The sequence below is a fragment of the Phalaenopsis equestris genome, unplaced genomic scaffold (assembly GCF_001263595.1).
Source record: "Phalaenopsis equestris unplaced genomic scaffold, ASM126359v1 Scaffold000479, whole genome shotgun sequence".
Taxonomy (NCBI): domain Eukaryota; kingdom Viridiplantae; phylum Streptophyta; class Magnoliopsida; order Asparagales; family Orchidaceae; genus Phalaenopsis; species Phalaenopsis equestris.
Window position 1 is genome coordinate 23,862 of NW_018164920.1, and position 27,771 is coordinate 51,632.

General features: G+C 35.5%; 1 protein-coding gene across 2 annotated transcripts in view; it reads left to right on the forward strand.

Annotated features, from left to right (window-relative positions):
• The first annotated feature begins 9,056 nt into the window (after positions 1-9,056).
• LOC110028011 (ubiquitin-like-specific protease ESD4) overlaps positions 9,057-27,771 on the forward strand; it is a 60,666-nt gene continuing 41,951 nt past the window's right edge. For both annotated transcript variants that reach the window (XM_020729700.1, XM_020729701.1), the window contains exons 1-4: positions 9,057-9,642; positions 26,218-26,303; positions 26,395-26,488; positions 26,606-26,704. In XM_020729700.1, the coding sequence (XP_020585359.1) occupies positions 9,436-9,642; positions 26,218-26,303; positions 26,395-26,488; positions 26,606-26,704 (486 nt within the window). In that variant the 5' untranslated portion in view covers positions 9,057-9,435. The remainder of the gene's footprint in view (positions 9,643-26,217; positions 26,304-26,394; positions 26,489-26,605; positions 26,705-27,771) is intronic.

A 27,771-nucleotide genomic window follows, 5' to 3' on the forward strand; every position in this document is an offset into this window, starting at 1 on the left:
TATATATATATATATATATAAATGGTGTTTGGTAGTTCATGATTCTATCAATGTGGCCTTTAATGAAAAACTACTAATTCCACCTAGAATGAACCACTGTAATGACAAGGAGAATGATTAGTAAGAAATTTTTTCCTTAAAACCCGAGCACACAAAAAAGACCCATAGTAGAACTTCCTAAAGAATGAAGATATTCATCCATCCATCCTAGAGAAACTTATCATAAGTGATCCATCATAAGGCTTTGGAACCAAAAATACATGGAGAAGAGCTAGATTACTTAGCATTTTCTATCTCACATAAAACCTCTTGTAGGAGATGAATTTTGGATTGCACCAATGCACCAAAAATTAAATCAGTTTGTTCAACAAAATGTCTATGAATAATATCAAGGCCTAGTACTATGTCATTTGAATTAGAATTATTTATCAAAAAAATTTGATGACTTGTGATTAAATTAAAGGAATTGATTTCATGGAATCAAATGCTTCTATAATTCAGCTAAATTACTTGAGATTATTTTTGGTATTTTCATTATTTAAAGGTTTTAAATTATATCAGATGGATGTCAAAAGTGCATTTTAAAATGGAAATATAAAGTAGGAAATTTTATAAAACAACCCATGGGGTCTGCTAATCAATTGAAACTAGACTTTATATACAAGTTAAGAAGGTTCTATAACATTATTTGAGAGATTGTGCACCTTATTAAAAGTTTGGCCTTTAGTAAAGGAAAAAATTGAGGCAACTGTTTTTATCAAAAAATGGAGAGGATATAATAGTTATTGTGATGTATAAAGATGATGTGTTATTTGGAGCAAGTGAGAACTAAATATGACATGATTTTATTGAAGTTATGAGCAAGGAATTTGAGATGAGTTTATTGAATGAGCTTACCTTTTTTCTTAGATTAGAATTCAAGAAAAGGAGTGATGTTATATTCTTATCCAAAACAACGTACCTAAATGATTTAATTTTACATTTTAACATGAAAAATTTCAATCATATTAGTACCCCGTTAAGTGAGTTGAGTGAAGCAATTTTAGATGAATTTTGTAAGAAAACAATGTAGTTATATGGTTTATTATCACTAAATATACTATTTTGTGACAGGAATTCATAGAGGGAGAAAAAGAATAATATACAAGGCAAAGTCATGACATCTCCATTACAACACCAAAGTCTCATGTAGTCAGCATCACAATGCCATCATTATATCATAATAATGCCAAAAACCTTAATGCTTGAGTTTTAAAAAAACAGAGCATTATGAACTCACATCATGGTATGTTTGTCTGATAATTCTAGTTTCATATTTGTTTCAAAATTGAATCAGTAAGGGTCACTTAGAAAGCTATGATAGTTACTAAGCAAACACCATGCTAATAATAAGTGCTAAAGATTAGTGAGTATGTAGAGAGTTAATTCTTTATTTAATAGTGTCAGAGTGAAGTGTTAGAATAGAGGGAGTGGAAAGTAAGAGAGAGAGAGAGAGAACTTAGAGAAATAAAATAAATGAGAGTAGGAGGAGAAGAAAGTTCAGAGATTAGGTTTCATCTTTCTAACTTTTTTACTTATTCTCTATTCACTAAAATTAAAAATTCTTATTTTTATATTCATCATTTTAAAACCATGAGTTAGTTCCCTAAGACCAACCTTTATCCCACGAACAAATATCTCCTTATACGTTTGCATTAACTTAGTAGATATATTCCTATTCCAACAAATTAACGTGATTAACTCAATCGATTCTATTACAATCTCTTCCAAGATTTGCAACTCATAATTAATATTAACACCCCACTTGGCCAAAATGAAATGTAAATTAAGTGCATAGATTTAATCACCATCCATTTAAATCACATAAAGAAACTCTCACATACATCTATCATATATTCCCATCCCAAGGAAGAAAGGGCAATTACTTACAAAACATGCTTGAACACATAAACCAAATCATATGATTGAAATAAAATTCAAAGTATAAAAGTATTACAAGTATAAGCCAAAAGCACAAAATAATAACTGTAGTACTTCTCTCCTTTCTTCTTCTGAATAGGTTGAAGAAACAAGCACACGATATCACAAAATCCCTTAATCCTCTCTTCTCTCTACTTGATTACTCTTCCTGGGACTTCTCCTTCAATTCCCCTCTCAGAAAAAGTGACAGAAGAAATGTGATGGAAAAGCCCCTAAAACTTTGTCATCAAAGCTTTTATATTTCTTTCCCTTCTTCTCAAATTATGAAATGCACTAACTGTCAATATCAAGTTCGGGCGCCTAGGCACCCATTGGTTGGTGCCTAGGTTTCAAGCTCTCGGTTAAGAACCTAAATCTGGTGCTTAAGCACCCAATATCGTGATTCCTAAGCTCCCATAACAGCACTTTGGTGCCCAATGTATGGAGCCTAGTTGTCATGCTCTCGATTTTGTTACTCAAATTGAGAGGTTTCTGGAACCTAACCGCCAGTTTCCAGGTGCCTAAGCGCCCAATAGTATATTTTTTCTCCAATATCCATTATGTTCTAATGCAATTCCTATTATTCTCCTTTCTTGCTATCACCAACAAAAACAAAAAAAACCTTTCTCAAAGTGCAATATCATCATATAAAATTTAAAAATACATATAATAGCAAATGCAAAATGAACAACACATCAACTTGTTTCATTTATCTTGGTCAAGTCGCCCCTGTGCACCTCTTAGATTAAGGAAAAATCCCTGTACCCTCTTTTCTAATGTGTCTAGGAATAACATAAATCTACATCACAACTCCTTAAACCAAACTCCCAAGTAAAATTAAACAAAATCATCTAAACCTTCCTTTTCAACTAGTTATCAGGATGAATTATATGCTCCAACACTATCTTTTATGATCTAGTCATTTCATTTATCTTTTAGGTTGGATGTTAATCTCAAAGCTTTCCTTCCTGGTATAGACAATTTTCACATCTGACCAACTATCAGGATGAATGATATGCTCCAATGATGTCCTCTCTAATATGGTCACTTCATCTATTTTCTAGGTTGGATGTTAGTCCATATGCTTTCCTTCCTAGTTTAAACACTTTCTCTTAGCTTCTCTGACTAGTTATCAAGATGAATGATATGCTCCAGCATTGTCCTTCCTGATCTAGTCGACCTATTCACTTATTTGGGTAGATTTAAATCCACATCGGTCTTTCACCCTTAATATGTTCAGGTAAACTTGAAATCCCCAACGGATCCCAAACATTATAATTCACAAAAATCTAACTTCAAATTTCTCACATATCCAAATTAAAATATATGCCTATCACACTTCGTTGAACGCTTAGGTCAAAGCTAATAAATATGACGTACTTTGAATAGTTCACCACATATATTGGGGGATCATTTGTTGACCTCATTTTTTGTCACATAAGGCTGGCATGGACATCACCCCTTGGTCTGGTTTAGCATGATTAGCCAAAAAGCAGCTTGCGCATTTTTGTCCTGGTGTGGTCATGCCAAGCCTGGACGTGACCACACCCGAAAGTTTCTCGACGAGGTCATGTCTATCCTACGTGTGACCATGCTCAAAAGTCCTCAGTGTGGTCATGTCAGGCCTGAGCATAACCACACTCAAGTAAAACTGGAGGGACCACTCTGTGTGGCCACTCCGCTTGAAATGTTAGCGATTTGTGGCCTTCATCCACAGATCAGACCACGAACCATTGTGATGTTTCGTCGGCAGTGATTCGTGGCTCATTAAATCCTTCAATGGATCATTGTTGTCGTTGCACCGCCAAATCGGATTGTGAGGAACCCCATGCCACCACCTTCTCAACCTATAAATAAACCGTCTTCGACACTCTCCAGGACACACCAACACAGTCTAACGAGATCCCAACTCTTTGACACTTACTTTGACAGTCCAAACAAGGAAAGTACAAAGAAGAGTATTTCTCTGGTGGCCTCCCCCCCGGTCAATCTCCTCCTCTCCAATAAGCTTCTCTTCTTCTCCTTTATTTAATTTAATTTAAGAATTTATGTTCTTAAATTTATTTAGGCTAGGTTAACTCAATAGCCTTGAACTAGTCTTAGGTTTGGGCTTGACTAAGGTCGTATCAAGCCCAGTTCAAATCCTAAACCTAACTCAAGTCTGACCCAACCAAGACCTGACCTAAACCCTAAACTTAGCTCATGTATGACCCAACCCAGACCTAACTCAAACCCTAAACCCAAGCTAGACTTGACCCAAACCCTAAACCTCACCCAGGTCTGGCCTAAACCCAAACCAAATGCCAAACCCTAAACTATCTTAGGCATAACCCAAACTAGGTCTAACCCAAAATTAACCTTAGACCTAACTCAGCCTAAGTCTAACACTAACCTAACATAGACCTAACCCAACTTTGGTTTAACCCAGCTCAACCCTGGTTAACCCTGCTTAAACCGAGTGAAACCCAAATCAAACCTAAGCTAACCCGGCCCAAATCAAACCAAAGCTAACCCAAATTAACCTAGTTTAACCCGAGTCAAGCTAAAATCAGACCTAAACCAACCCAGATCAATTCAGCTTAACCCGGGTCCAATCCAAACCAGACCTAAGCCAACCCGGGTCAACGCACCTTAACTTGGGTCAAACCTAAGCCAACCTGGGTCAACCCAACTTAATCCATGTCCAACCCAACTCAAAATCTAGCAAACCCAAGTCAACCTAAATCAAACTCAACTTAAAACAAGTTATCCTGGGTCTGATGCAGACCCAATTAGTTGAGTTATATCATATCATAACTCAATCTTGAGCTAACCTAAGCTAGAAACACAACTTACCTCTGCTCAACCTTAGTCCAAGTCTAATTCAAGACTAAGTGCATGAGTTATTTTATTCGTGTTATTGCATGTTTTATTTCATATGTTATTTCATGTTAAAAAATCTAATAAAAATAACAAAAAAAAACCTTTATAAATTAAATAAAAATAAGGGCGTAAGCCTCTTACAAGATGGTTTTCTCCATAAACATTAAAAATCAAATCTTAAACAAATTCAAAATTTAGAAAAACTCTGATTTCTCAATATGACTGACAAACCTAGGAGCTAAAACAAGACAAGAATTAAAATATTAAAATTCAAATGAACATCCAAAATACATTAAGATAAAAAATGAGAGCAACACCTATGTAGATCTGACATGAAAATTAAGTTAGCTAAATTAAGCACCAAACTGAGGCCACACACTTACCTCAGGTTAGTTTGAGTATATATGTCTGGTTAGGTACCCTTGTTGGTGCTAAAGACTATAACATACAAAATAACAAACTTTCCCTCTAATACTAGAGAGAATACCTTAGAATGAAGTAACCCATGGTTAGTAAGGAAGGTTTTTCATGCTGCTTCAAATCTACAAATCCTCCATGCTCCGAGATTTAAGAGGAATTTTATGGTTATGAGGCTAGTCATAGTCAACAAATACCAACGCCCCACAGACGAAAGAAAGTAATGAGCATCTTGGCTGGGTAGATTATTCCCAAAGTTTAGGTTAGTCCTCCTATAGAATTCCTTATAAAGTCTAGGGTTTCATTTCTCATCTAGAAATCCTTTCCTACCTGACTCCATCCTAAGCCTAGGGTTTCCAACCATTCTTGTCAGTTAAATCCAGTATCCTTGATTTATCTCTTGACTTCATTTGATTTGTTCAAACTTTCCAAAGTTGTCTAAGCTTATATCTTGGGATTTTTCCATGACACATCATCATCAAACTGTAAGTCATTTCCATTTGAACTTAATTTTTCCAATTTGGAACCTCCACTCATATCATGAAATTTTGATCTCTACAATTCAACTTATCGTATTAATCGAGAGTTTTATTTAGGGCTTAGGGCTCTGAAGTTGTAATTAACTACAACGCCTTGTCATTATAGAGAACAAGACTTCAGAATTAAAATAAACCTTATCTTACACCCATAAGATAAGGGAATAATCTTAGTTCTGTAGATCCATAAATCCCAAAGATTTCTCTTATCTGAGTGATTGAATCCATTCTATGATAATATTTCTATTTTTCAAAATAGTATGTTATTCTTTGAATGTTGTATTAAATCATTTAGATATAAATCTTTCAAGAGCTATGGTGGCCCCCAACAATAAAAAATCCCAACAACATCCATTGAATAGCTTTTTACATTCTTTTTCAAGCATTTTAGTGGCAGCTTAATTATTCCTTTGTTAATGCAAGTAAATTCCCCAATTCAGCTCAATTAGATCTCCTCTTAGAATCATGCTAAGTTAAATAATCTAAAATCCATCTTTGATTCCAAATTCAAGATGTTACTTGCATTCCTTTATCTTATTTTGTTAACATATACCTCCCTGAGCTTCTGCATCATAATTTAATGTAATAATGTGAATCTGGATATAACTTAGAGATAAAAATCTCATGAAAAGCCATCAGCGTATAGATTAGAAAAAGATGAAGCAGCAAATGCCATCCAAATAGAAGAAGCAAAAGGAGTGATTCAATTGGTACCAACATGGGCTACATGCTTAGTATGTGTTGTGGTTATTGTACAATCATCAACCTTCTTCACCAAACAAGGGAGCACCTTGGTATCCCAAAAAATCTTTCCATTTAACCAACGAACCAAACAGTCCTCTTTCAATAACTGTGGTTGGATATAAAAGTGTATTATTTGGGAAGCTACACATGGATATTCCATTCATTAATGCAATAGATTTTAAATTTCTTTAGGAAACTGCACATGGATATTCTATTCATTAATACATTACAATAAAAGTCAAAGGACCAATGTTAAGCTGATTAGAGAATGACATTTCATTTAGAAGCATCTCTATAGTAAGCTCCAATATATTTTGATCAACCTTCATAAGCACACCCTCCATGACTTTAGTAGGGGATTGCTATCAACCAATAACATATGGTTGTGGGCATAGTATCAATAAATTTCCATATGCAGCTTCGTAAACAAAATTAAAATCTACTGAATGAAATATCCATGTGCATTAATGAATGGAATATCCATGTGCAGCTTCAGATTTTAAAACCAAAATAAGAAGAAACTTCAATAAGCTCATGCTCAGGAACTATAGAAAATAAGCATAACTATATATGTCCATAGCTGTTTTAAATTAAAAAATTATTGAAAAGAACAAGATCAAAAGTAAGAAAATTTTAAATGAATTGAAAAAGTTCCAACACTTATTTGCTCAATCATTGCAGCTAGTGAAATTCTTCCATTCATTAAACTTATTAGTAAATGAAATGTTTTCCTCATTCAAGATGCATAGAAACACAAAATCTACCTCTACATCTGCCCATATCCAAGCCTACCGAAAACCAAGTAGTAAGATCTCTCATTTAGGATCTGACATGTGACTCACATTTAGACCAATAGCAAAGAATTGAAATAATGCATAAGAATTGAGTGGTCTGTATGTAAATGCCCCAATATATTTTGTATGTAACTGCATTGGAATTCATGTGCAAGTGCATATAAATTGAGTGGTATGCCCAATATATTTTTTTCAACAGAGCATACAAATTGAGTAGGAATTGAAGTGGTATGTGTGTAAATCCCCCATTGTGATTTTTTTCAATAGTGCATAGGAATTGAAGTGGTATGTATGTAAAAATGAAACAGATGCATCCAATTTCTCTAATTTCCACATGATCGTTCTTCTCACAATTGTAAGAAAGAATGAAAACTCTGCAATGATTCATCTGTTTTCCTCAAATAATTCACATCTCAACTCTCTCATTCTTCATTTATAACTGCACAAGTATGTCATTTTCGAAAACAAATTTTTTTAGCTGTTTCTGAAAAAATTATCATTCTGCCTCTGTGTATCATTTGTTTAAACAAGAAACATTATTATATTTCTTTTAACATCCCAAGCAATATTCCATGCTACTAACAATACAATTGAACCCAGATTTTTTGGTATAGTCAAATTTCCTAATTTTATTTTTAATCTTGTCCCTTTCATTAATTTACAACAAACATCATAAGAAATTCAATATCAATATATTTCTTGCTTTTTTATATTCAGCCGTTTAATGAATGATATATATTTGTGATAGTGATATATATTTTCTTTTTTATATACAATCATTTAATTAATTACATTTATTAAGCCTCACTCCTTTTCATCTCTCCTCTCATGATCTTTGTGACGAGATTAACTCTGTCTTTCTATATCTCACATTCATATCTTCTTCTAATATTTTTCCTCTTTTTTTTTCATTTAAATTAATAATTTAGATTTTTATTCACATTCCACAAATCTTAACCCAAAATCATAAACCTTCATAGGTCCCCTTCTGTTCCAAAGCCGCACCAAGAAGGGGAGAAAACCCCCTAGAACGATTTCAGATGAGTACTTGAAAAAGAGTAAATTTCATATTCATGACGGGCATCCAATCTATTCCTACAATAATCATAAGAAGTACGATTTCGGATCACCCTAATTTCCTCCTTGTAAAAATTACAACTTTTAAAATAGATTCAAAGTATATAGAAGGAATAACACTTGAGACGAAGATATAAACATTGACAAGGTATCTTAGAGAAATTACAAAGTCGATTCTAAGGGCAAGGGGACTGATCAAGCTTGGTAATACGATCGTCATTTTCAACGTAGCCAAAAGGAGAAGTCAAGCTTACCCGACGAGGGAGGTGCTGACGCTGAGATGAGGACTCCTCAAGATTGAAACCAGAGGTTTTCCGGACTCGATGGACCGGAGCTCCTCCTCAGCGTTTTCGTTCCAATCAGAATCAAAATCTATAGAAGAAATGAATGCAAGAGAGCAAGGGGTCGAGGGTAGAGGGGTAATAGGTGTGCTTTCAATACAAATTTTCATGTTCTAGGAAAATATTTGCATACGGACTAAACACGCAGAGCTGCATGCATAATAACCTCTGCTTCATGGTTATTAGGGGATATTACGAGGTTATTGAGGTATTAATTTCAATAACATAAAATCTAGTAACATTCCAATAATTTTATGGTTATATTTTAATATTATTCATAATTTATTGTGAGAATATTATAGGGTTAATGAATTCAGCATGCAAATATTTCTCCATGCTCAAACCAAAGGCTTCATCTACACTGCAGTGCCGGACCTCCTCCCCGAAAAGCACCCATAGTCTACTCGTCTCGACGACTAGGATTCGGCATCGGCTCGCAGTTTCAGTAGTGCAGGCTGCTTCTCAGATTCCCACCTCGCCCTTCCTCCGTTCCACCTCTCCCTTCTTTCTATAAAAAGGTGTCTTCCTCAACCCCCGTCCACCTTTTGCTTCGTGCTCGCCTTCCTAAAGCCCACGCTGCCACCTTCCCCTCTTCCCTCCGCTTCATCTTCTTGGCCCCGTCCGCTCGTCTTCCAGCGAATTCTCTGCGCCATTAGCCTAGTATTCGTGCCCTTACGGAGATTGGGGCTCTCAAACGCTACTGAAATGGGGAATCTCTTCTCTCAGAACTGTAGGAAAAAACATGTCGATAGGTTCTCTATGAGGGAGCCCAAGAAATTTGTGGCGGAGCATTCCTCCGCTATGGGGGATGATTGGGAATTCAATCGGGCTATCGGGGAGGAATTTTGCGAGAAGATTGAAGCTCCTGCGAACATGCTAAAACTGCAGAATATCCCTGGGTTATGGGAAAAGGTAATGTTGGTCCATGAAAGGGAGGGCAAACCGGAGGATATAGGTTTCTATTATGTTGCTCCGCCTTTTTTAATTTCCTTTTGAATTTGGATATTTAGAACTTTCAAACATATGCGTGTTTTTACATTTTTTTTTTCACTTGGGGGCGCTGAAATGCTTTTAGAAATGTTTGATATCTTCTTCTAGGACCTTATTATGATGATGATTGTTTTCTGATTAATGCATGAAGCTCAAGGAGACTACCCATTTTTCTTTATTCCTGTTCATTTTAATTCATGCTTTTTAAGAAGAATTTATAAAAATTTCCCTCTAATTTATTTAACAGGTTTCTGTTAGTTTCCTTTCAGTTATAAATAAGAAAAGTTACAGGATGTTTGGTGTTTGATGTAGAGTTAATTTCTTCTTCAAATTCCCTTTATAAATCCTTGATCATATCTCTGAAAATCTGAAGAAGATTTTGTCTATATCTGTTGCCTTATTCAAGTCTGTTGAACCCAAATTTGTTCTTTGATTCCTGCCCAAGAAGTAGAGCGCATAAGCCGAGGAAAGGAGAAAGAAAATGAGAGAGAGAGGAAGAGATACCCTGTAGTCGTAAAGAAGGGTGTTCCCTGGCTCTCTGTCCTCTTTTATTCCACACAACCTAAAGATTACATGTAGGAAGAAAGGATGAGTTTCCTTTTAGATGGGGTTTGAGAGAGAGAACCTAGGGACCCACCCCTTTTTACATCTAAGGGTCCTCTATTTATAGAGAGATAAAGAGGGGAAAAAATATTTCATTTATGCCCCTGCTTTAAGAGGTATCCTGATTTTTTTCCTACGTAGATCTGTTTCCCTGGAGCGTTCTTGTTGATGGATTCATCGGCATCAGTTGGCTGGTCAAAGTGGCCGACCTTCAGCGGTCGGCCTCCGGTGGCCGACCCTTGGTGGCCAACTGGCTGGGTATGGCCAGCCAGAGTGGTTGGTGTAGGTGCCAACAACAATCTCAGAAATGACTTTCCTTCAGCTCGGCAAGGAACTATTTTTTCGGCTATACATAATGCTCCCGATTTTTTTACTTCCTGGAAGCAAATTTGCGGTAAGAATGAAAAACTCATAAGTACAGAAAATAAACTTCCATAAACCTCTAGCTCGACTTGGTTTCATAACAGTTCTTTCATTGGCCTTGGATGAGTAGATTTTATAAAAGATTATTCCCCGAAGAGAGGCTTTGTTCTCTCGTTCCAGAGAAGAGATTTTGACTACTCGTCCCAGAGGATATTTTTTTGTGCTCTTTCAGGAGGAGAGGCGTTGTTCGCTCGTCCCAGAGGACAGGCGTTGTTCGCTCGTCCCGCAGGAGAGGCATTGTTCGCTCTTCCTGAAGGAGAGACTTTGTTCGCTCGTCTTGGAGGGGAGACTTTGTTCGCTCGTCCCGGAGGAGAGGCGTTGTTCCCTCGTTCCGAAGGAGAGGCGTTGTTTGCTCGTCCCGGAGGAGATTCTTTGTTTGCTCTTCTCGAAGGAGGGTTTGTTTGCTTGTCTCAGAGGAGAGTCTTTGTTCGCTCGTCTCGGAGGAGAGTCTTTGTTCACTCGTCTCGGAGGAGAGTCTCTGTTTGCTGGTCTTGGAGGAGAGTCTTTGTTTGCTCATTCCGAAAGAGTCTTTGTCTGCTCGTTTCGGATGAGAGGTTTTGTTCGCTCTTCCCCGAGGAGAGTATTTATTCGCTCGTCCCGAAGGTGAGGCTTTGCTCGCTCGTCCCAGAGGAGAGGCTTTACTCGCTTATCTCGGGGGAGAGGCTTTATTCGCTCATTCAGGAGGACAGTCTTTGTTTGTTTATTACGGAGAAGAGTCTTTGTTCACTCGTCCAGGAGGAGAGTCTTTATTTGCTCGTCCCGAAGGAGAGTTTTTGTTTGATTGTCCCGGAAGAGTGTTTTTGTTTGCTCGTTTCGGAGAAGTTTTGTTCGCTCTTCCCCGAGGAGAGTATTTGCTCGCTCGCCCCGGAGGTGGCTTTGCTCGCTCTTCCCGGAGGAGAGGCTTTGCTCGCTCATCCCGGAGGAGAGGCTTTGCTCGCTCATCCCGAAGGAGAGGCTTTGCTCGCTCGTCCTGGAGTAGAGGCTTTATTCACTCATCCTTGAGTAGAGGCTTAAATGAAGAGATAGAATATATTTATCTTTTTTCTTTCTTTCTTTCCCTCTTTTTTATTTTTTTCTTTATTTAAGAAAAGTAAATTAGGTAAAGAAAAAATACTTATGTTTTTGTTCCTTCGTGAAGGATCCTTTTTCTCTTGGTAAGTGAGAGACTTTTCCTTCTCTTCTCTCTTTTATTTTTTATTTTATTTTATTTTATTTTTTTTGTTTTTTGGTCTTGTCACTTACCTTTTAGTATTCTCATGTCCCTTCATCTTTTATGTCTTATCATCTATTTTGTATTCTTCCCATATTTTCTTCTTCTTCTTTTTATTTCTTTGGTTTGGGATTTTTCCAGCTCGAAAGGCTCTTCTTGTTGGCGACACGTTCTACTCTCACCACATCTTGTAAGGTGTTGAACCCAAATTTGTCCTTTGGTTCGTGCCCAAGGAATAGAGCTCAGAATCCGAGGAAAGGAGAAAGAGAAAGAGAGAAAGAGAGGGAGAGTTGCCCCGTGGGGGGCAAAGAGGGGTGTTCCCGTTCTCTTTGGCCTCTTTTATTCCACACAACCTGAAGATTACAAGTGGGAAGAAGGGAAGAGTTACCTTTGACAAGGGGGTTGAGAAAGAGAGAGCCTATGGACCATTTTTTTATATCTATGGTCTTATATTTATAGAGAAATAAAGAGGGGAAAAATATTACATTTATGCCCCTGTTTTAAGGGGAGTTTTGAGGGTAATTGTGGTTTTTTTCTTTTCTTAGATCTGTCTCCCTGGAGCATTCTTGTCGCTGGATTCATCGACATCAGGTAGCCCGCCCAAGGGGTCGGCCTTCAGTGGTCGGCCCTTGGTGACCAGTTGGGTATGGCCATTTAGGGTGGCTAACGTAGGTGCTGACGATGGCTTCGACAATGACGAGGGCCTATTTGGCTATACAAAGTCTAAAATTTAGTTGATTTGTTTTCTAAACATCCCAACATATTCTAAGGAGTCTATTTTATCTTTTTAGGAGCTATCCTCCTATTTTTCTTCTTCTATTCATTTCCTTATAACTGCATGGTAAAACAATGACTCAAATGCTCTCTGTTTATGCTTTGAAGAAGTGGAAGTCTCGATCACAATAACTATATTGATCGTCGATGAATATTTCTTGAAGGATGTTAATGGATCCTTAGGTTGGTTAGAGCTGTCCATCGACATCGAGGTTTCTAATTTTTTGGTTGGCATCAAATTGAAGGCAATGATGGTGCTACAAGGCTAATTAATGTAGCAGTCTATTTAAAGATGATGCTAGTGCACTGAAAGTTAAGGCTTAGAGTCTAGAGTGGTGATTGAAGGTGGTCGATGACTTTGAAGATTATTTTATTTGATGAAGTGCATGTGATGGCTTGATTGTAGAGCATATTGTGGCTCTTGGCGAGTCCTCTGTGCTGGCAATGGGAATGTTGGTGGTCAGGTTCCTTGATGAGAAGCACGCTCACATTGTCGAGCGTGTAGGAGGCACTAGGATGGCTACGGACCAATGAGTAGGTGTAAGGGATGTTGCGTTATCATTTGTTGCATATTGTCGATCAATTCTTGATCAAGAAGGTCGACGACTATTCTTGCCGGTTTGAAGTTGATGAGTGAAAAAGGAGATGATCTGTGACTATTTTTATTTTGGTTCATTAAGGTGAAATATGCATATGCATATCTACATGTATATCATAGGTTTAAAAAGCCTATAATTAGAATTGAGGCAATTTACTCAATTAAGTTAAAATATTGGTTTCAAATCAAATTGAGGTATAGGTTTCAAATTAAAAACACAAAAAAAATTAATTTATGAAAACTAACACACAAAACTCATCAAACCTAACCTTATTTTATAGAAGACATAATAAGAAAACATAAATAATTTAAAAAACTAAATAGACTCTTAGAATTTAGAAAATATAAAGACTAGTGACCTAGGATAAAACTAGATTTTCTAACTTATTTTTTATGACCTAAAAATTAACAGCATCATTGTCATCGTTTTGGTTTGTTTTTCTGAAGAGTCATCATGATCTTTAATAGCTTTGTCGTTCTTCTCATTACTCTTATATCTATCATTTCATCAATCCTTTCTCATTCAACTATATCTCTTTCTTTTTTTCTGCATCAAGATTATTATAATAAGTACAATCACAATAATAAAAATTTAAATAACATTTTATTTAGTGCTGTCACATAGTCTTATGAGATTGAGCAAGATGCTTCTTTAGTCTTTATACACCTGTCGTAATTTTGTTATAAAAATTACATGTGATATACATTTAGCCTTTCTTTTCTTTTTTGTGTTTAATTTAATTTGAGTCCTAAACTTTCATTCAATATCTTTTCCCATAACCCCAAATTTTGCTATTATGGTTTGAAGTTCTACAATTGTGGTGAAGCATTGATTCTAGGTAGTCTAGAACATGATAAGGATTGCAAAAATATAGTTGTGAAATTATAAAAATAGTATTAATTCTACAAACTATGAAGAAGAAAATAAATTTAGAGAAAGAAAAAAAAAAGAAGAAAGGATTAGCTCAAGCCTAAAATTGGAAATAAAATTATTTTTTGTTAAGAAGAAAGAAAATTAAAAAGAGACAGAAAAAAAGAGAGTTGTTGCCGCATTGAACTAAAATTAACTCTGAGAAAAAGAAAGGAAACTGAAAAAAAATAAAATAAAATAAACGGAAGGACTAAAGGAGTAAAGGACTGATCTCATTGAAGCTTGAATATGGCTGGTGGTAAAAGCTTAAACTTGTTTTAGATACCAACAATAGCCCCAATTGCACCTATTTCCACTCCACTTCTAGTCCTTGAAGTTCCAGCGCTCTTATTGACTCTCCTTAAATTATAGGGGGGACATTGACAAACAATCGGGATCAATAGTAGTGGTTTGAAAACTAAAAATCATTAAAAGTTGGAATGTAGATTGACTTAGCTGAACATGGGAATTTGCCACAAGTTGTGGATGATTCTCGAAAGACTTTATCCAAATGTAGTGATCGCTGAAAATAATTAAGGTTGTATGATTGGTGATAGTACTCCATACAAACAAACAAGCCATATTCTAGTAGATGAAGCCAAAAAGCCCAGTGTAATGAGTTATATGTATAGGAGTACTACTCTAACAAGATAATAGGCATGGAAGAATTCAAGAATTTTAGATTCTACAGTAAGCTGATCCAACAGCATAAAGAAGAAATAGATTTCAACCACTTAGTGTTAACGGCCCTTAAATCCTTCAGGTAACCAAAAAGGGTAGCCACAAGATGATCCACATTGTTAAAAGAACAAAAAATTGGAAAATCATTCCAAACAATATCCAGCCAAAGCAAAATTTATGCCCCCATTTTTATTGAGATTAAGGTGCCAATAGTAGTTATACCATTACAAGAGAAGTTTTCCTTTTGAAGATCATACAGTAACTATACTAGACAAGAATAAATTGGTTAATGATTGGCTCCAACGCTAGAAATATCTATCCTGTAAGTTCATATGACATAAAGGAAATTCATAAGAACAAGAAACTGGGCAACAAACATCCCAACGAATGGTTGAGATGGCAACCAACAAAACCTTAGGCTTATAGATGACCTCCCTGCTTTCTTTGTCGAACTTCTAAGAAAGATAGCTGTACCAATTGTAGTTGCAGATCCGTTTAATGCAAGAAAAAACAAACTGATGCAGATAAAATATGTCACAAAAGACCATATTAAGCCCTAAACACTATTCCAACTGTGAGGCACCATAGGATTACCTAAAGAGCTGCAAATCTAGAAATATATCATTATTATATTTAGTACCTTTAGAACTAGATAGGGATATAAATGCAATCCCATAGAAAATCAAACAAAGCTCTGATAATAGTTACTAAAACCCTGCAACATAATTTGAGAGTATATTTGAACATAATTAATTTGGCTAAGTCCATTTTCAATTTTTTTCAAGATGAACTGTTGTTTTATCTTAACGTGCTTATTTCTGCTATGGTGGCCAGGATTTTTTGCAATACTTAAGACAACTTGGATATCATAATCTAGTTCTAAGGATTTTTTTTTTATTTGATAGTTTTAAATCTTCTACTAGTCCTTCTGTCCATATTTCTTCTCAAATAACAAGTCTTGTTGGCCTATTTTTAGCTTCAACACTGTTTCTTGAAACCATAAAATATTTCTCACTTCTCTATGCGATCATATTTCCCTAGATAAAAAGCATAATAACTAGAGATGGTTCTGCATTCTATAGCTTCTCCAATGCAATCAAAATGTGCAAATATTTTAATTTACTTGTTGAATTACCTCTTATATAACAAATATTTTCATGGTGCCATCTTGAGGTATCTCAGAATGCGGTTAACAACTTTCGTGTAGTCTTCAATAGGGTTTTTTATGTATTAGCTTGCAACACTATCAGGCAATCAATATCAGGACAAATGAGAGGAGGTCGAAGAGTTTGCAGATAAAATGTTGATAATTACCATTATTGATGGATGTTTTGTTAGTAGTGTCCCAGTTTTATTTGTTGGGTTCATTATATTTTGCTTATATCCAAGCGTTCATATTTTTAAAAGTAAATAAAAAATATACTTTATTTGGGAAATAAAAAAAATTTTATTTTGATTGTTTGCCTTTTTATCATGAAATTAATTTCGATTTTCCAAGCTTTCTGTCTCAAATTATTATGCCAAAGGCCCTTTTATTCTGGTTAGGTTTTTCCCAAATCTCAATATGATATCATTTACATAGACGATTATAGTTGTTTTTTTTTCTTCAGGTTAAGACTTGATAAAGAGGGTGTAACTAGCTTGAAACTGGTATATTCTTCTTTTGCAATATATTTGGAGAATCTGTCACGCTAGGCATGAGAGAATAGTTTGAGGTTAGATAGAGCTTTTCTCGAGTCAAAATACCTTATTAGCGTGTTTTTTATTTTCCAATCCATACGGGATATCCATTTATACTTTATTCTGAAGGTTCCCATCAACAAAAGTATTCTTCATATTAAGTTCATGGAGAAGCTTGTCCTAATTTGCTATCATAAAGAGCAAAATCTGAATTATGTTGAGTTTGACAATAAAGAGAGTTTTTTAATAGTCAATACTTTATGATTAAATGTAACATTTTGAAACAAACCGGGCTTTAAATTTATTACCAATTTATATTTGATTGTAAAGATTTATTTGTATCCAACAGTTTTTTTGTCCTTAGTGGAAGTTCAGACTCTTCTCAGACATTACTCTTTTATAATGCCTGGAAATTTTTTCGGTTATAGCTTTATTCTACTAAGGAGCTTTAAGAGCTTCTTGAACATTTTTTTGGATCTGTGTTTTATTAAGAAAAGTGACAAAAACTTGAAATATATGTGAAAATCATTTATTAGTCATGAAATTATTTATGGGGTGTTTGGTGCATAATCTTACCCCTTCTCTAGAGGAAATGGGACAATGGAGATTCTTATCATCATTTATGGAGTTATTGTGACCAATTTGTACTTCATTTGTCCTTAAGCCAATTTTAGATTCTTGGGTGTGCTGGAGATATGTTGATTGCTCTCTTTATTTTTTATTTTCCCTTGCACAAACCTTATTTTTCATAGATTGTGTCTATTGAAAAGATGTTGAGAATCTGCCATTTTGATCAGGCTTCAGTAGGTTGAACGTATTGATATGGTGATGAGGGTGTTTAGCAGTTCTAGTGTGGCTTAAGTAGGTTGAATAAGGGTAAAGTAGAATTGTTTATTTTCGATATGTTTAATGAGAGGGGATAATGGATGATCAAATAAGCTTTACTTTTGAAATTTTGTTTCTTAAATCTCCTTTCGCATTTCAGGCTTAGAGTAATAAGGTCAGTGTTCAAGGATAGTTATATAAATGGAATTGTAATTTTTTCCCGTGACTATAAAATTGCCTTTGTAAATAAGAAGTTGAGGAGGCTTTAAAGAAAACCAAGCGTGGAAAGTCTGTAGGACCCGATGATATCCCAATTAAAATGTGGAAATATTTAGGAGATGTGGGAGTTTCTTGACTTACTAAACTCGTTAATATTATTTTAAAAACTAAAAAGATGCCTGAGGAGTGGAGGAAGAGTATTTTGGTCCCCATTTTTAAGAATAAAAGGGATGAACTAGACTTTTCAAATTATCGATGAATTAAGTTGATGTGTCATAGTTTAAAATTATGGGTGAGGGTAATTGAACATATGTTAAGTCGTATTACAAAGATTTCTCATAATCAATTTGGATTTATGTCGGGCAAGTCTAGCATGGAAGCTATACATTTATTGAGAGGTTTGATGGAGAAGTTTAGAGTTAATAATGAGGATATACATATGGTTTTTATTGATTTAGAAAAAACTTTACGTTAAGGTTCCAAGAGATATCCTTTGGAGAGTTCTCGAGAAGAAAGGTGTTGATATGACTTGTACTCAAGTCATTAAAGTACTCAAGTCATTAAAGATATAAAGATATGCATACAAGAGCTATTGCTCGTGTTCGAACAAAAGTAGAATTGCCAAATATTTTTTTTTTTATTTCTATTGGCTTACATCAGGAATCGGCTTTAAGCCCATATCTTTTTACTTTTGTTATGGATGATCTTATTGGACACTTACAGGGGGATGTACCTTGGTGTATGCTTTTTGCTAATGATATCTTTCTCGTGGATAAGAAGAGAGAAAAAGCTCAGGAAAAACTAGAATTTTGGAGGTCTTCCTTGGAGTCTAAAGGCCTTCGTTTGAGTAGAACTAAAACGAAGTACATGGAATGTAATTTTAATAGTTGTAGCTCTAGTGACGTAAATGTAACTATGGGTGATCAAATTATTAAAAGTTGTGAACGCTTTAGATATCTCGGGTCTATTGTTCAAAGTGATGGCGATATTGATGGGGATGTTATTAGTAGAATTCAAGTTGGGTGGTTGGTGAGGAGGAATGGTTCCAGCCTAGAAAGGTACCACTTAGACTGAAAGGAAAATTTTATAAGATGGTGGTGAGGCCTGCAATACTCTATGATGCTGAATGTTGGCCTTTAAAAGAGAAGCATAAAACTAAGTTAAGTGACACCGAGATGAGAATGATTAGGTGGATGAGTGGCTTTACACTTAGAGACAAAATGCAAAATGAAAATATATATGATAGGGTTGGTGTAGCTCCAGTGACAGACAATATTATAGAGAGTCGTCTTAGATGATTTTGATCACATTAAACGTCAACCATCTGATGATTCGATTAGAAGAGTAGATGTTTTAGATTCAACTTATGTTAAGAAAGGCAGGTAGACCTAGAAAGATTTGGGCATACTATATAAAAATGATCTTAATTTATTAGAATTAAATGGAAATCTGACACTAAATAGGACGCAATGGAGAAAAAGGATTAATGTAGCCGACTTCACTTAGTGGGATAAAGGTTTTGTTGTTGTTGTACTAAAAATTGCATTTGCATCTTTTTTTTTTTTTTTTTTAAAAGTTCCCCTTAATTAAAGATACCATTAATATAGATTTAGGGTCTAATTTACTCGTGCTGAGAATGAATGTGAATGAGTACTAAATACATAAAATATATGGATGAACAAAAAAATGATTTGTTTTCGAAAAATAAATAGATAATACTTTGAAAAAAGGCTTAAACTATATATATTCTTGAGGCCATTCTATTAGTGTGATGCATAGTTGTTAAGGTTACTCCTAGGAGATATTTAAGAACGGGACTGTCAAAAAAAGCTCATCATTGGAAACAACTAGTGCTTGGTTTGCTATGTAGTTGTGTTTGATTTGTTCGTTGTGAGTTAAGCATGAATAAATTTCTTTGAGCTCAATTTATAAATGACTCAAATAAAAACAAACTTTTTTCTATCGTCTTTTACTTTTTACAACTCAAATTAATTAAAATTTCAAGTAAATAATATATATTATAGTATTTTTTATTTAATTTTTTATTTTTTATTTAAATAATATTAACTTTTTTTGTAAATCATTCGTGCTAATTTTGACTTGAATAGGAGCTGCAAAATAAACAAACAAATTCTAATCGTTTTGAACATGAACTTGCCATTCACAAGCCATTTTGAACTCAAGTTTATTTCGAGCTATTAGATTTATTATTTGTTATTAGCTTTTATTCCCTCTTTATTCTATCATTATTTTTTTCATATTTGTTTTATTATGTTTTGTTTTTTTCCTTTATTGTATTCCACTGTAATTGAGTTTAAATACCCCTTCTTCTATCAATAATATATGCAGCTCTATTCCAAATCTCAACATGGTATCAGAGCTTAACCCTTGATCCAGGCCGCAGCCGGCCTCCTCTGCAGATGCCGCCTGCAGTTGCCTCTGCTAGTGTGGTTTCCTTTGCATCCACCTCCTCATCTCTGAGGAGATTCTCACAGAGGTCTTCTGTACAATGTGATTTTTCCTGGAAAACTTTAGCGTCTGAGAAAACTTCAGTGGTTTCCTCTACAGCGTGACTTCAGTGTGATTCTACAAGCTGCTTCCCACTATTCTTATAGTGGATTAGATCCATCCACCGGTGGTTCTGCACCCTCCTTTACAACAACCGCAGTTTCCTACAGTCTTTTGCCATAACCCTACCAAATTTCATCGATAGCTCAGAACCCCAATATCTCCTTCGGCTTAGTCAGAGTTATGGCGGATTCTACAACTCAGAACCACCTTCAGAAGGTGTTCTTGATTGCCCTAAAAGTTCTACTCCAATTTCTGCTCCCTTGCATATGAGAAGCTCGAAAACCAACATGAATTTTTTAATCACAACCCATAAACTGAACGACAATAACTTTCATCAATGGTTCAAAGCAGTATCTTTGTTCATTAATGGACGTGAGAAGTTTGGTTACCTCGCATGTATGATTCATGAACTTCCAAAGACTGACCTAGCTTATGGAGTTTGGGAAGTGGAGAACTCCATGGTCATTTCGTGGCTGATCAACTCCATAAAAATTTCGATTGGTAGTTCATATATGTTCTTTCCTTCAGCTAGTTCCCTTTGGACGACTATTCGTAATATCTACTCAGATGTAGGAAATTTTGGCTAACTCTGGTATCTAAGAAAATTGGGAGACAAAACAGGGGTCAAGGACTATACCCAATACTGTAAATGTGACCTGTACTACGACCACACTTGGGATTCTCCGACCGACCTATCCCTCTTACGGAAGATTGTAGAAGACTTATTATCTGTGCTCTAGGAATGATACAATCAAAATTGTTGATTGGCTTCTGTAGTTCCATTGTTGATGAAGGGTCAATTGTACTAACAGCCGGTCTAACTCTGGAATCTGTTTTATATATTCTTTTATTACAATGTCAGCAAGTTAACAAATGATATTGATTGTGTTGTTAATTTCTCTTACGATGATTATGCTTTTTGAGGATCATCGTTCGGGGAGGATGATTGGAATTGCTAGAGTGTAGCTGGACTCCACTACTTCAAGTGGTGAGCATTGAGAGTGAGGATACACCTCTCACGAGTTGCAGCTTATTTCGAGTCATTGAATGTTTCATTATGTTGTTGCATTGTCATTTGGGTCACCATAATTTTCAACATTTAAAAAATCTATATCATTTGATGTTTTCTAATAAAAATCTTTCTAACTTCAATTGTGAGACATATCAGTTGGCTAAATATCATCAGCTCCATTTTCCACCCCACACTTTTGCACCTTTTGTTCTTTTCTCCCTCATTCATAGTGACTTTGAGACCCTCTCACACTTCCTGACCTTGATTGATGACCATATTCTAATGACGTGGATCTATATTTTAAAAGACAAATTCGAAGTTGTTGTCACCTTTCAAAACTTCTATACCTTTGTTTTAACTCAATTCAAAACTCATATTCAGGTCATTCGTACCAATAATGGTCATGAGTTTTTTTAATCCTTTGTTGGGTGAATTCTTGGTAAGGACATCCTCCACCACAATCCATGTACTGACCCTTATCAACAAAATGAGATAGTAGAGAGGAAAAACTGTGACATCCTCGATGTTGCTTGCTTCATTATATTTCAATCTAATACCCCGAAATGTTTTTGGAACAATGTCATTATGACTGCCTTATATCTCATAAATAAAGTTCCTTCCAAAATTCACAAATTTTGAACCCGTTAGTCGTTCTGATGTCATGCTTCCTTATCAATCGGGTATTTTCCACATTAGATCCCAAGATTTTTGGGTGCACTATCTTTATTCGAAATACTGTCCACACTCGGAGTAAACTTGATCTTAGATCCATAAAATATTTATTCCTTAGGTACCCCGCAACTCAAAACGGTTATTGGTGTCTTGATTCTACCACCAATAAAATATTTGTAAGTGTTGATGTCTCTTTCTTTGAAAGTGTTCACTATTTTTCTAGTTTGACCTCAAGTGAGGGGGAGCTTGAGTTCTCTGACACTTTCCCTTATCCTACAGCTTGAACCGAAAAACCCGAGAATGAGAAAAAATCACGGAGCCATACCACCACAAATTCACTAAGAAAATCAATTAGTTTTACAGAGGACTCCCACAAGTTTCTTCTCCACACTCACATGAAGAAACTTACTGGATGTTCCACAATCTTTCTTCTCCGATCTGACACGAAACACGCGCCGAGATTCTAGCAATCCTCTTCTTCAACTCTTCTCACTTTTATCTGGAACCTATTGAATCACACCAAAGGAAGACCTACACCCAACCTGTCATTATGCAACTCGAAATTGGTTTAAAAACCCAGAAAGCGGAGTAATTGCATCGTGCACTTAGGCGCCCATATTTGGCGGCTAAGCGCCAAGCTGTCAGGATCGCGCCTAAGCGCCGACTCCTTTGTCTGCGCAAAAATCATGGGCACTTGAGCGCCCAAAGGGGCGTAAAGGTGCCCTCCCTCTTTGTCAGCTCCCAAATGTGAGCGCATCGGCGCCCAGATCGTGGGTTGCTTTGGCTCCATATACACAACATCCTTATTGTCTATGTTGACGATGTTATTCTTACAGATGAAGATCTCCCAACATTGGAGTCCTTAAAAGACATTTATGTTATGCTCTTTGAAATGAAGGACTTGGGATCTCTTCTATACTTCTAAGTCATGGAAGTGGCTCGGTCGTCTCAGTGCATTTGCCTATCACAACGCAAATGTGATTGATCTTTTAACGAAGACAATCTTCTTCTATACAAACCTGTTGTCGTCTCTATTGATTCCAATGAAAAATTAACTAACATTTCAAATGTTGTATGTGTCAGCAAGACTCATTACCGGCGTCTCGAGGGAAAACTCATCTACATCGCCCGTACTTGCCCCAACATATGTCATGCAATTGGTATAGTGAGTCAATTCATGCATGACCCTTATGAGCACCATCTCCAAGTTGTTCACTACTTTTTCCACTATTTAAAAGGTATGTGGGGCTTAGGTTTGTTTTTCTTCCGTCTCACTTCTCAGTCTATTATTGTTTATACAAATACTGATTGGGTTGGATCGGTTCATGATCGACGTTCCATCTCAGGGCATTGTTCATTTGTATGGGGCAATCTTGGCACGTGGAAAAACAAAAAACAGTCTATGATTGCCCGTAACAGTGATGAAGTTGAATTCTGATTCATGTTCTTAAGAATCTATGAAGTTCTTTGGTTACGCATCTTGCTCCACGAACTTTGTATGCCAATCTACGTCCCGTTGTAGTTATTCTGTGATAATAAGGCCACAATCAATGTTGCTCACAATTCAGTCTAACATAATTGTACCAAATATGTGGAGATTGACAGTTACTTCATTAAAGAAAAGATTGAGTCGGGGGAAATTTGTGTTCCTTTTCTGTAATGCAGTAGTCAACTAGCGGACATCATCACCAATAATCTTTCTCGTCCTTTATTCGATGACTTCAAATCCAAGTTGAACATGACTGTCATACTATGCTTCAAATTGAGGGGGAGTATTATATTTATTATATGTTATTAGTTTTTATTCCCTTTATATTCTATCATTATTTCTTTCCTATTTGTTTTATTTAGTTTTATTTCTTTCCTTTATTGTATTCCATTGTAATTGGGGTTAATACCCCTCCTTCCATCAATAATATATGCTACTCTATTCTAAATCTCAACACAAACAAAAGTAATTTTAAACGAGTTGACTATAAACAATCATTGAGCTCACTCGAACTTGGCTTGTTTGCACCCCTACTTGAGAACATTACAAGGAGCACTGATGATGCATCCTTGTATGAGATGTGTCTATTTTTCTTGTAAACAATATCATTTTATTGAGGGGTGTTGTCATAAAAGCTTTGGTGGATTATTCTTGATGTAGAATATAAATTTTTAAGTTCGATTTTAGTTATTCTTTGGTATTGTCAATCTTAAGGATGTGGATATTGAATTGAAAGTGAGTGCAGACCATAATATTGAATTAGATTTTTCTTTCATTAAGAAAACCCAAGTGAGATGGGTATGATTGTAACTAAACTATTTTGGTCTAGAGATTTTTTTGTTGGTTTCTAAATTTTATTACACTTCATTATGGATTAAAGCAAATGGTTTAAAAGACTTGTAGGTTTGATTGAGATAAGATAATGAGTATGCTATAGTAATTGACAAATTTAATACTGAAATCTTTTTAATTTTTGTTGGCAAATATTAAATAAACTAGTTTTTCAAGGTAATTAAAGTTAGCGTCTTAAGCAATTTCGCTCAAGTCAAACATCACCATATCATTACTTGGAATGCTTTTGAAATTATTAGTGGACCATTTTGGTGACACCCAACCTATGGTGATACCCAACCTATTGTTTGATCCTGAACCTTGAAGGATTGTTTTTTAGAAGGTAGAACTCTTAACACCTACACACTTTAATCATCCACCCTAAGTTCAAATCTTGAAAATGACATATTATATGAGAATTTAGCAACACAAATTTTTGTCTCAAGTGAGTTTGCTTATTCATAATAAATTACAATCTCAGTTAGGCCCTACCTATATGCATAGAGTCAAGTTATAGATTTCTTGGGCAAATGACAAAAACTTATGGTATGAGCTGTAATTGTGGATGCAATTTTTGTTTACAATCATATTATCAGATGATAAGTTTATGCTGCGTGTCCCGGTCTGTTGTTTGAAGTCCTCGGTATAAGACCCTTCAGGTCGGGGATTCAAATCTCCTCGGGCACAGTTGGCCTTAAGGAGGCGGTACTCGAATTGTTAGGCACGGAGTGACTGGAGGCTCGTATAATAGCCTCTGGCCATTCCTTTGGGGGAAAAAAATGTTTACCCTCCAGCTACTAATTTTTTTTTATTGTTTTCAATGAGGGCATCATGGAATTGACCTTTTAGAGCAACCAAATTTATTATGACATCGTTTCTATTAGAATAATAGTTGAGTGTCTTAGGTTTTGCCATCCACGTTGGCTAGTATCAGGAGGAGAGAGAGTTGTTGAGATTTATGTTTGTTGTTGATTTTTTTGAAATTTTATTGTCCTTTGTTTCATTATGGATTTTTTATGTTTTGGATATGAATTCTTCATTTTGAGGTTGATTTTCAACATTGGACTTGCCAACTTCTTGACAACTAACATCTTTGTAGTTTTTTTCTCCAATTTCACTTTAAAAAGATCCTTCACATATGTTTTTAGCATTCTTGTTGGACAAAGACCAATTTTCAGTGCTGGTGAAGAAATTGTCAGATAGAACTTTAATGTCTTTCAAATTATCTTTAAAATTAAAATAAAAAGTGATGAGAGTAAAGAATGTGAGATTTTGTGACTGAATTTTATTCCTTAGTTATGTGTAAAATTGTTAAGAAGCTGTAATGAGTAGGTGGAGAAAAAAAAACAAATTTTTACAATCCAGTACTAACTGCCTAATATATCTAGAAAGCTCTTGTCCATGAATTTATTTATTGACGTAAATGAATAATTTTTGTCCAAGGATTACTGATTACTATTGTTGAAAAGTTGTCCATAGATTGCTAGATTGCTATAGATGGGAAGTTGTTGGCGATTGCTTCATAATTAGTTTAAAAATTGATTTATTGAAAATCTCCACTGATTTGAAAGAATCTGATTTGATTTTTTGGAGCCATGATTTCTTTTCTTTTTTTATTTGATTCCATTACATCCAAGGTAATACAAGTACTCTGTGCAGAAGCCTTTCTTGGGTTCTTTGAATGGGAAGTCTGTTTGGTCTCACTTTCTTGATTAGCTGTTTCCAATAGCTCCTGAGTAGTAATGGTATTGTTAGTCATTGTCTGCCTGTCCTTTTCAACTTGGCTATATCTTATATATCAATCATGCAAATATCATTGCTTTAAGATGGTATAAATAATTCTGCTTTTCTGCATTCTAGTGCTTTTTCAATCATTAGTAAAGTGAATCTCATTGGTGCATATAATTAGCGGGATCAGTTAATTTATGAAAAACTAAGAAATAGATGTAAAAGCTACTGCTAGTTTTATCTAGGACTAAAGACTGCTTTGAATGCACAGCACTTCAAGGAGCTCAATGAAGTTTTTCACCCTCTGACAGTTGAAGAAGATGAAAAGGTTGTTCATGCTCTCGAATGTGGGAATAGGTGCGGCTGTTGTATGCCTTGATTTTAATGCATATAATGACTTCGAGGTGCTTGATTTATTAACTTTCAACATTTCTCATCTTTTCTGCAGTTGGGAAATTCTTGTTACACATAAACCTTCAAATATCAGTATTACGAGGGAGGTTTTGCAACGCTTGAGACCCAATGCTTGGCTGAATGATGAGGTAAATTTTCCAATTCACATTTTGTTTGTATTTCCAGTCTTGTAGTTTTAATATAGGATATTTACTGGAAAGTTTTTACAATATCCTGTTAACAAAATATTTGGTTTGAACTTATAGGTTATTGACCTTTACCTTGAGCTTTTGAAAGAGAGGGAAGAGAGAGAGCCCAAAAAGTTTTTGAAATGCCATTTCTTCAGTACATTTTTCTTTAAAAAGGTTTGCTTCACGTTAAAATTTTCCATTTCTACTTTGTTAATTGAATTCTATTTAATTTTTAGTCAATGATATAATAGTACTAATTTTATTCATGCATTTGATGACATTGATGTTGGACGACTTAAGATTAAAATTTTCAAAGCTCTGCATGTTGATGGTTGGGTAGGTTGCGGTCTTATGCATCATGGGTTGAGTTTTGTTACTATCATGCAATAGATAATAGGGTTGTCAAAATGGTTCGTTGTTCGCGAACAGCTCGTGTTCAACTCGCTAAGAAGCTTATGTTCGGCTTGTTTGCTAAGTTAACGAGCCGAACACGAACAAGATGAACAAAGATTTGTTCGTTTGTGTTCGACTCGTTTTGGCTCGAAATACTACTCATCAAGTTAAATATATATATATATATATATATTTGAAAAGGCAAAATTCATTGATAAAAAAAGAGGATACAAATGTTTTAGTGAGTGAGTACAAAGATCTCACTCAGAGGGATTACAAACGTATTTTCCAAAAGAAACAACTCCTAATCATGGTGGGTGTAGTCGGTGGATCCACCGCTTCTCCTTCCCCTGAATCTAGGGAGGGAGTCCAGCAACATACTAAGATGTGGACTTCCGCCCGAAACAATGATACAACCATCCTGAGAGTTACTGATATCTGATATTCATTTCTTCTTCTTCCTAGATTTGTAAACTTGTCAATCATCTGCCAGAGAAAGTCTCGTGTGAACAATTGGTGGATCTTCGATGGAGGTAAACTGCTGATCTGACTCAGCCTGCAACACACCTTGATCCTGACACTCATCCATAACATAAGTACTCTCTTCTCTCGCAATATATGGATCCAAGACACTTTGGCTAGCATCTGCTACATAATTTGTAGAATTTTAAATCTGAGGGAGAGCTGCCTCAACAACAGTAGGAGGAAGCTGCTGGTCTGATTGGTGAGGCGGAACACGCCGATCTCAAATGTGGGTGAAGCCTGAAGCATTTGACAGAGGTGTGCCCAAACAGTTTACCATGATTGCAGTAGTATGGTCTTTGTTCATCTATAATTGGCTGCCAATA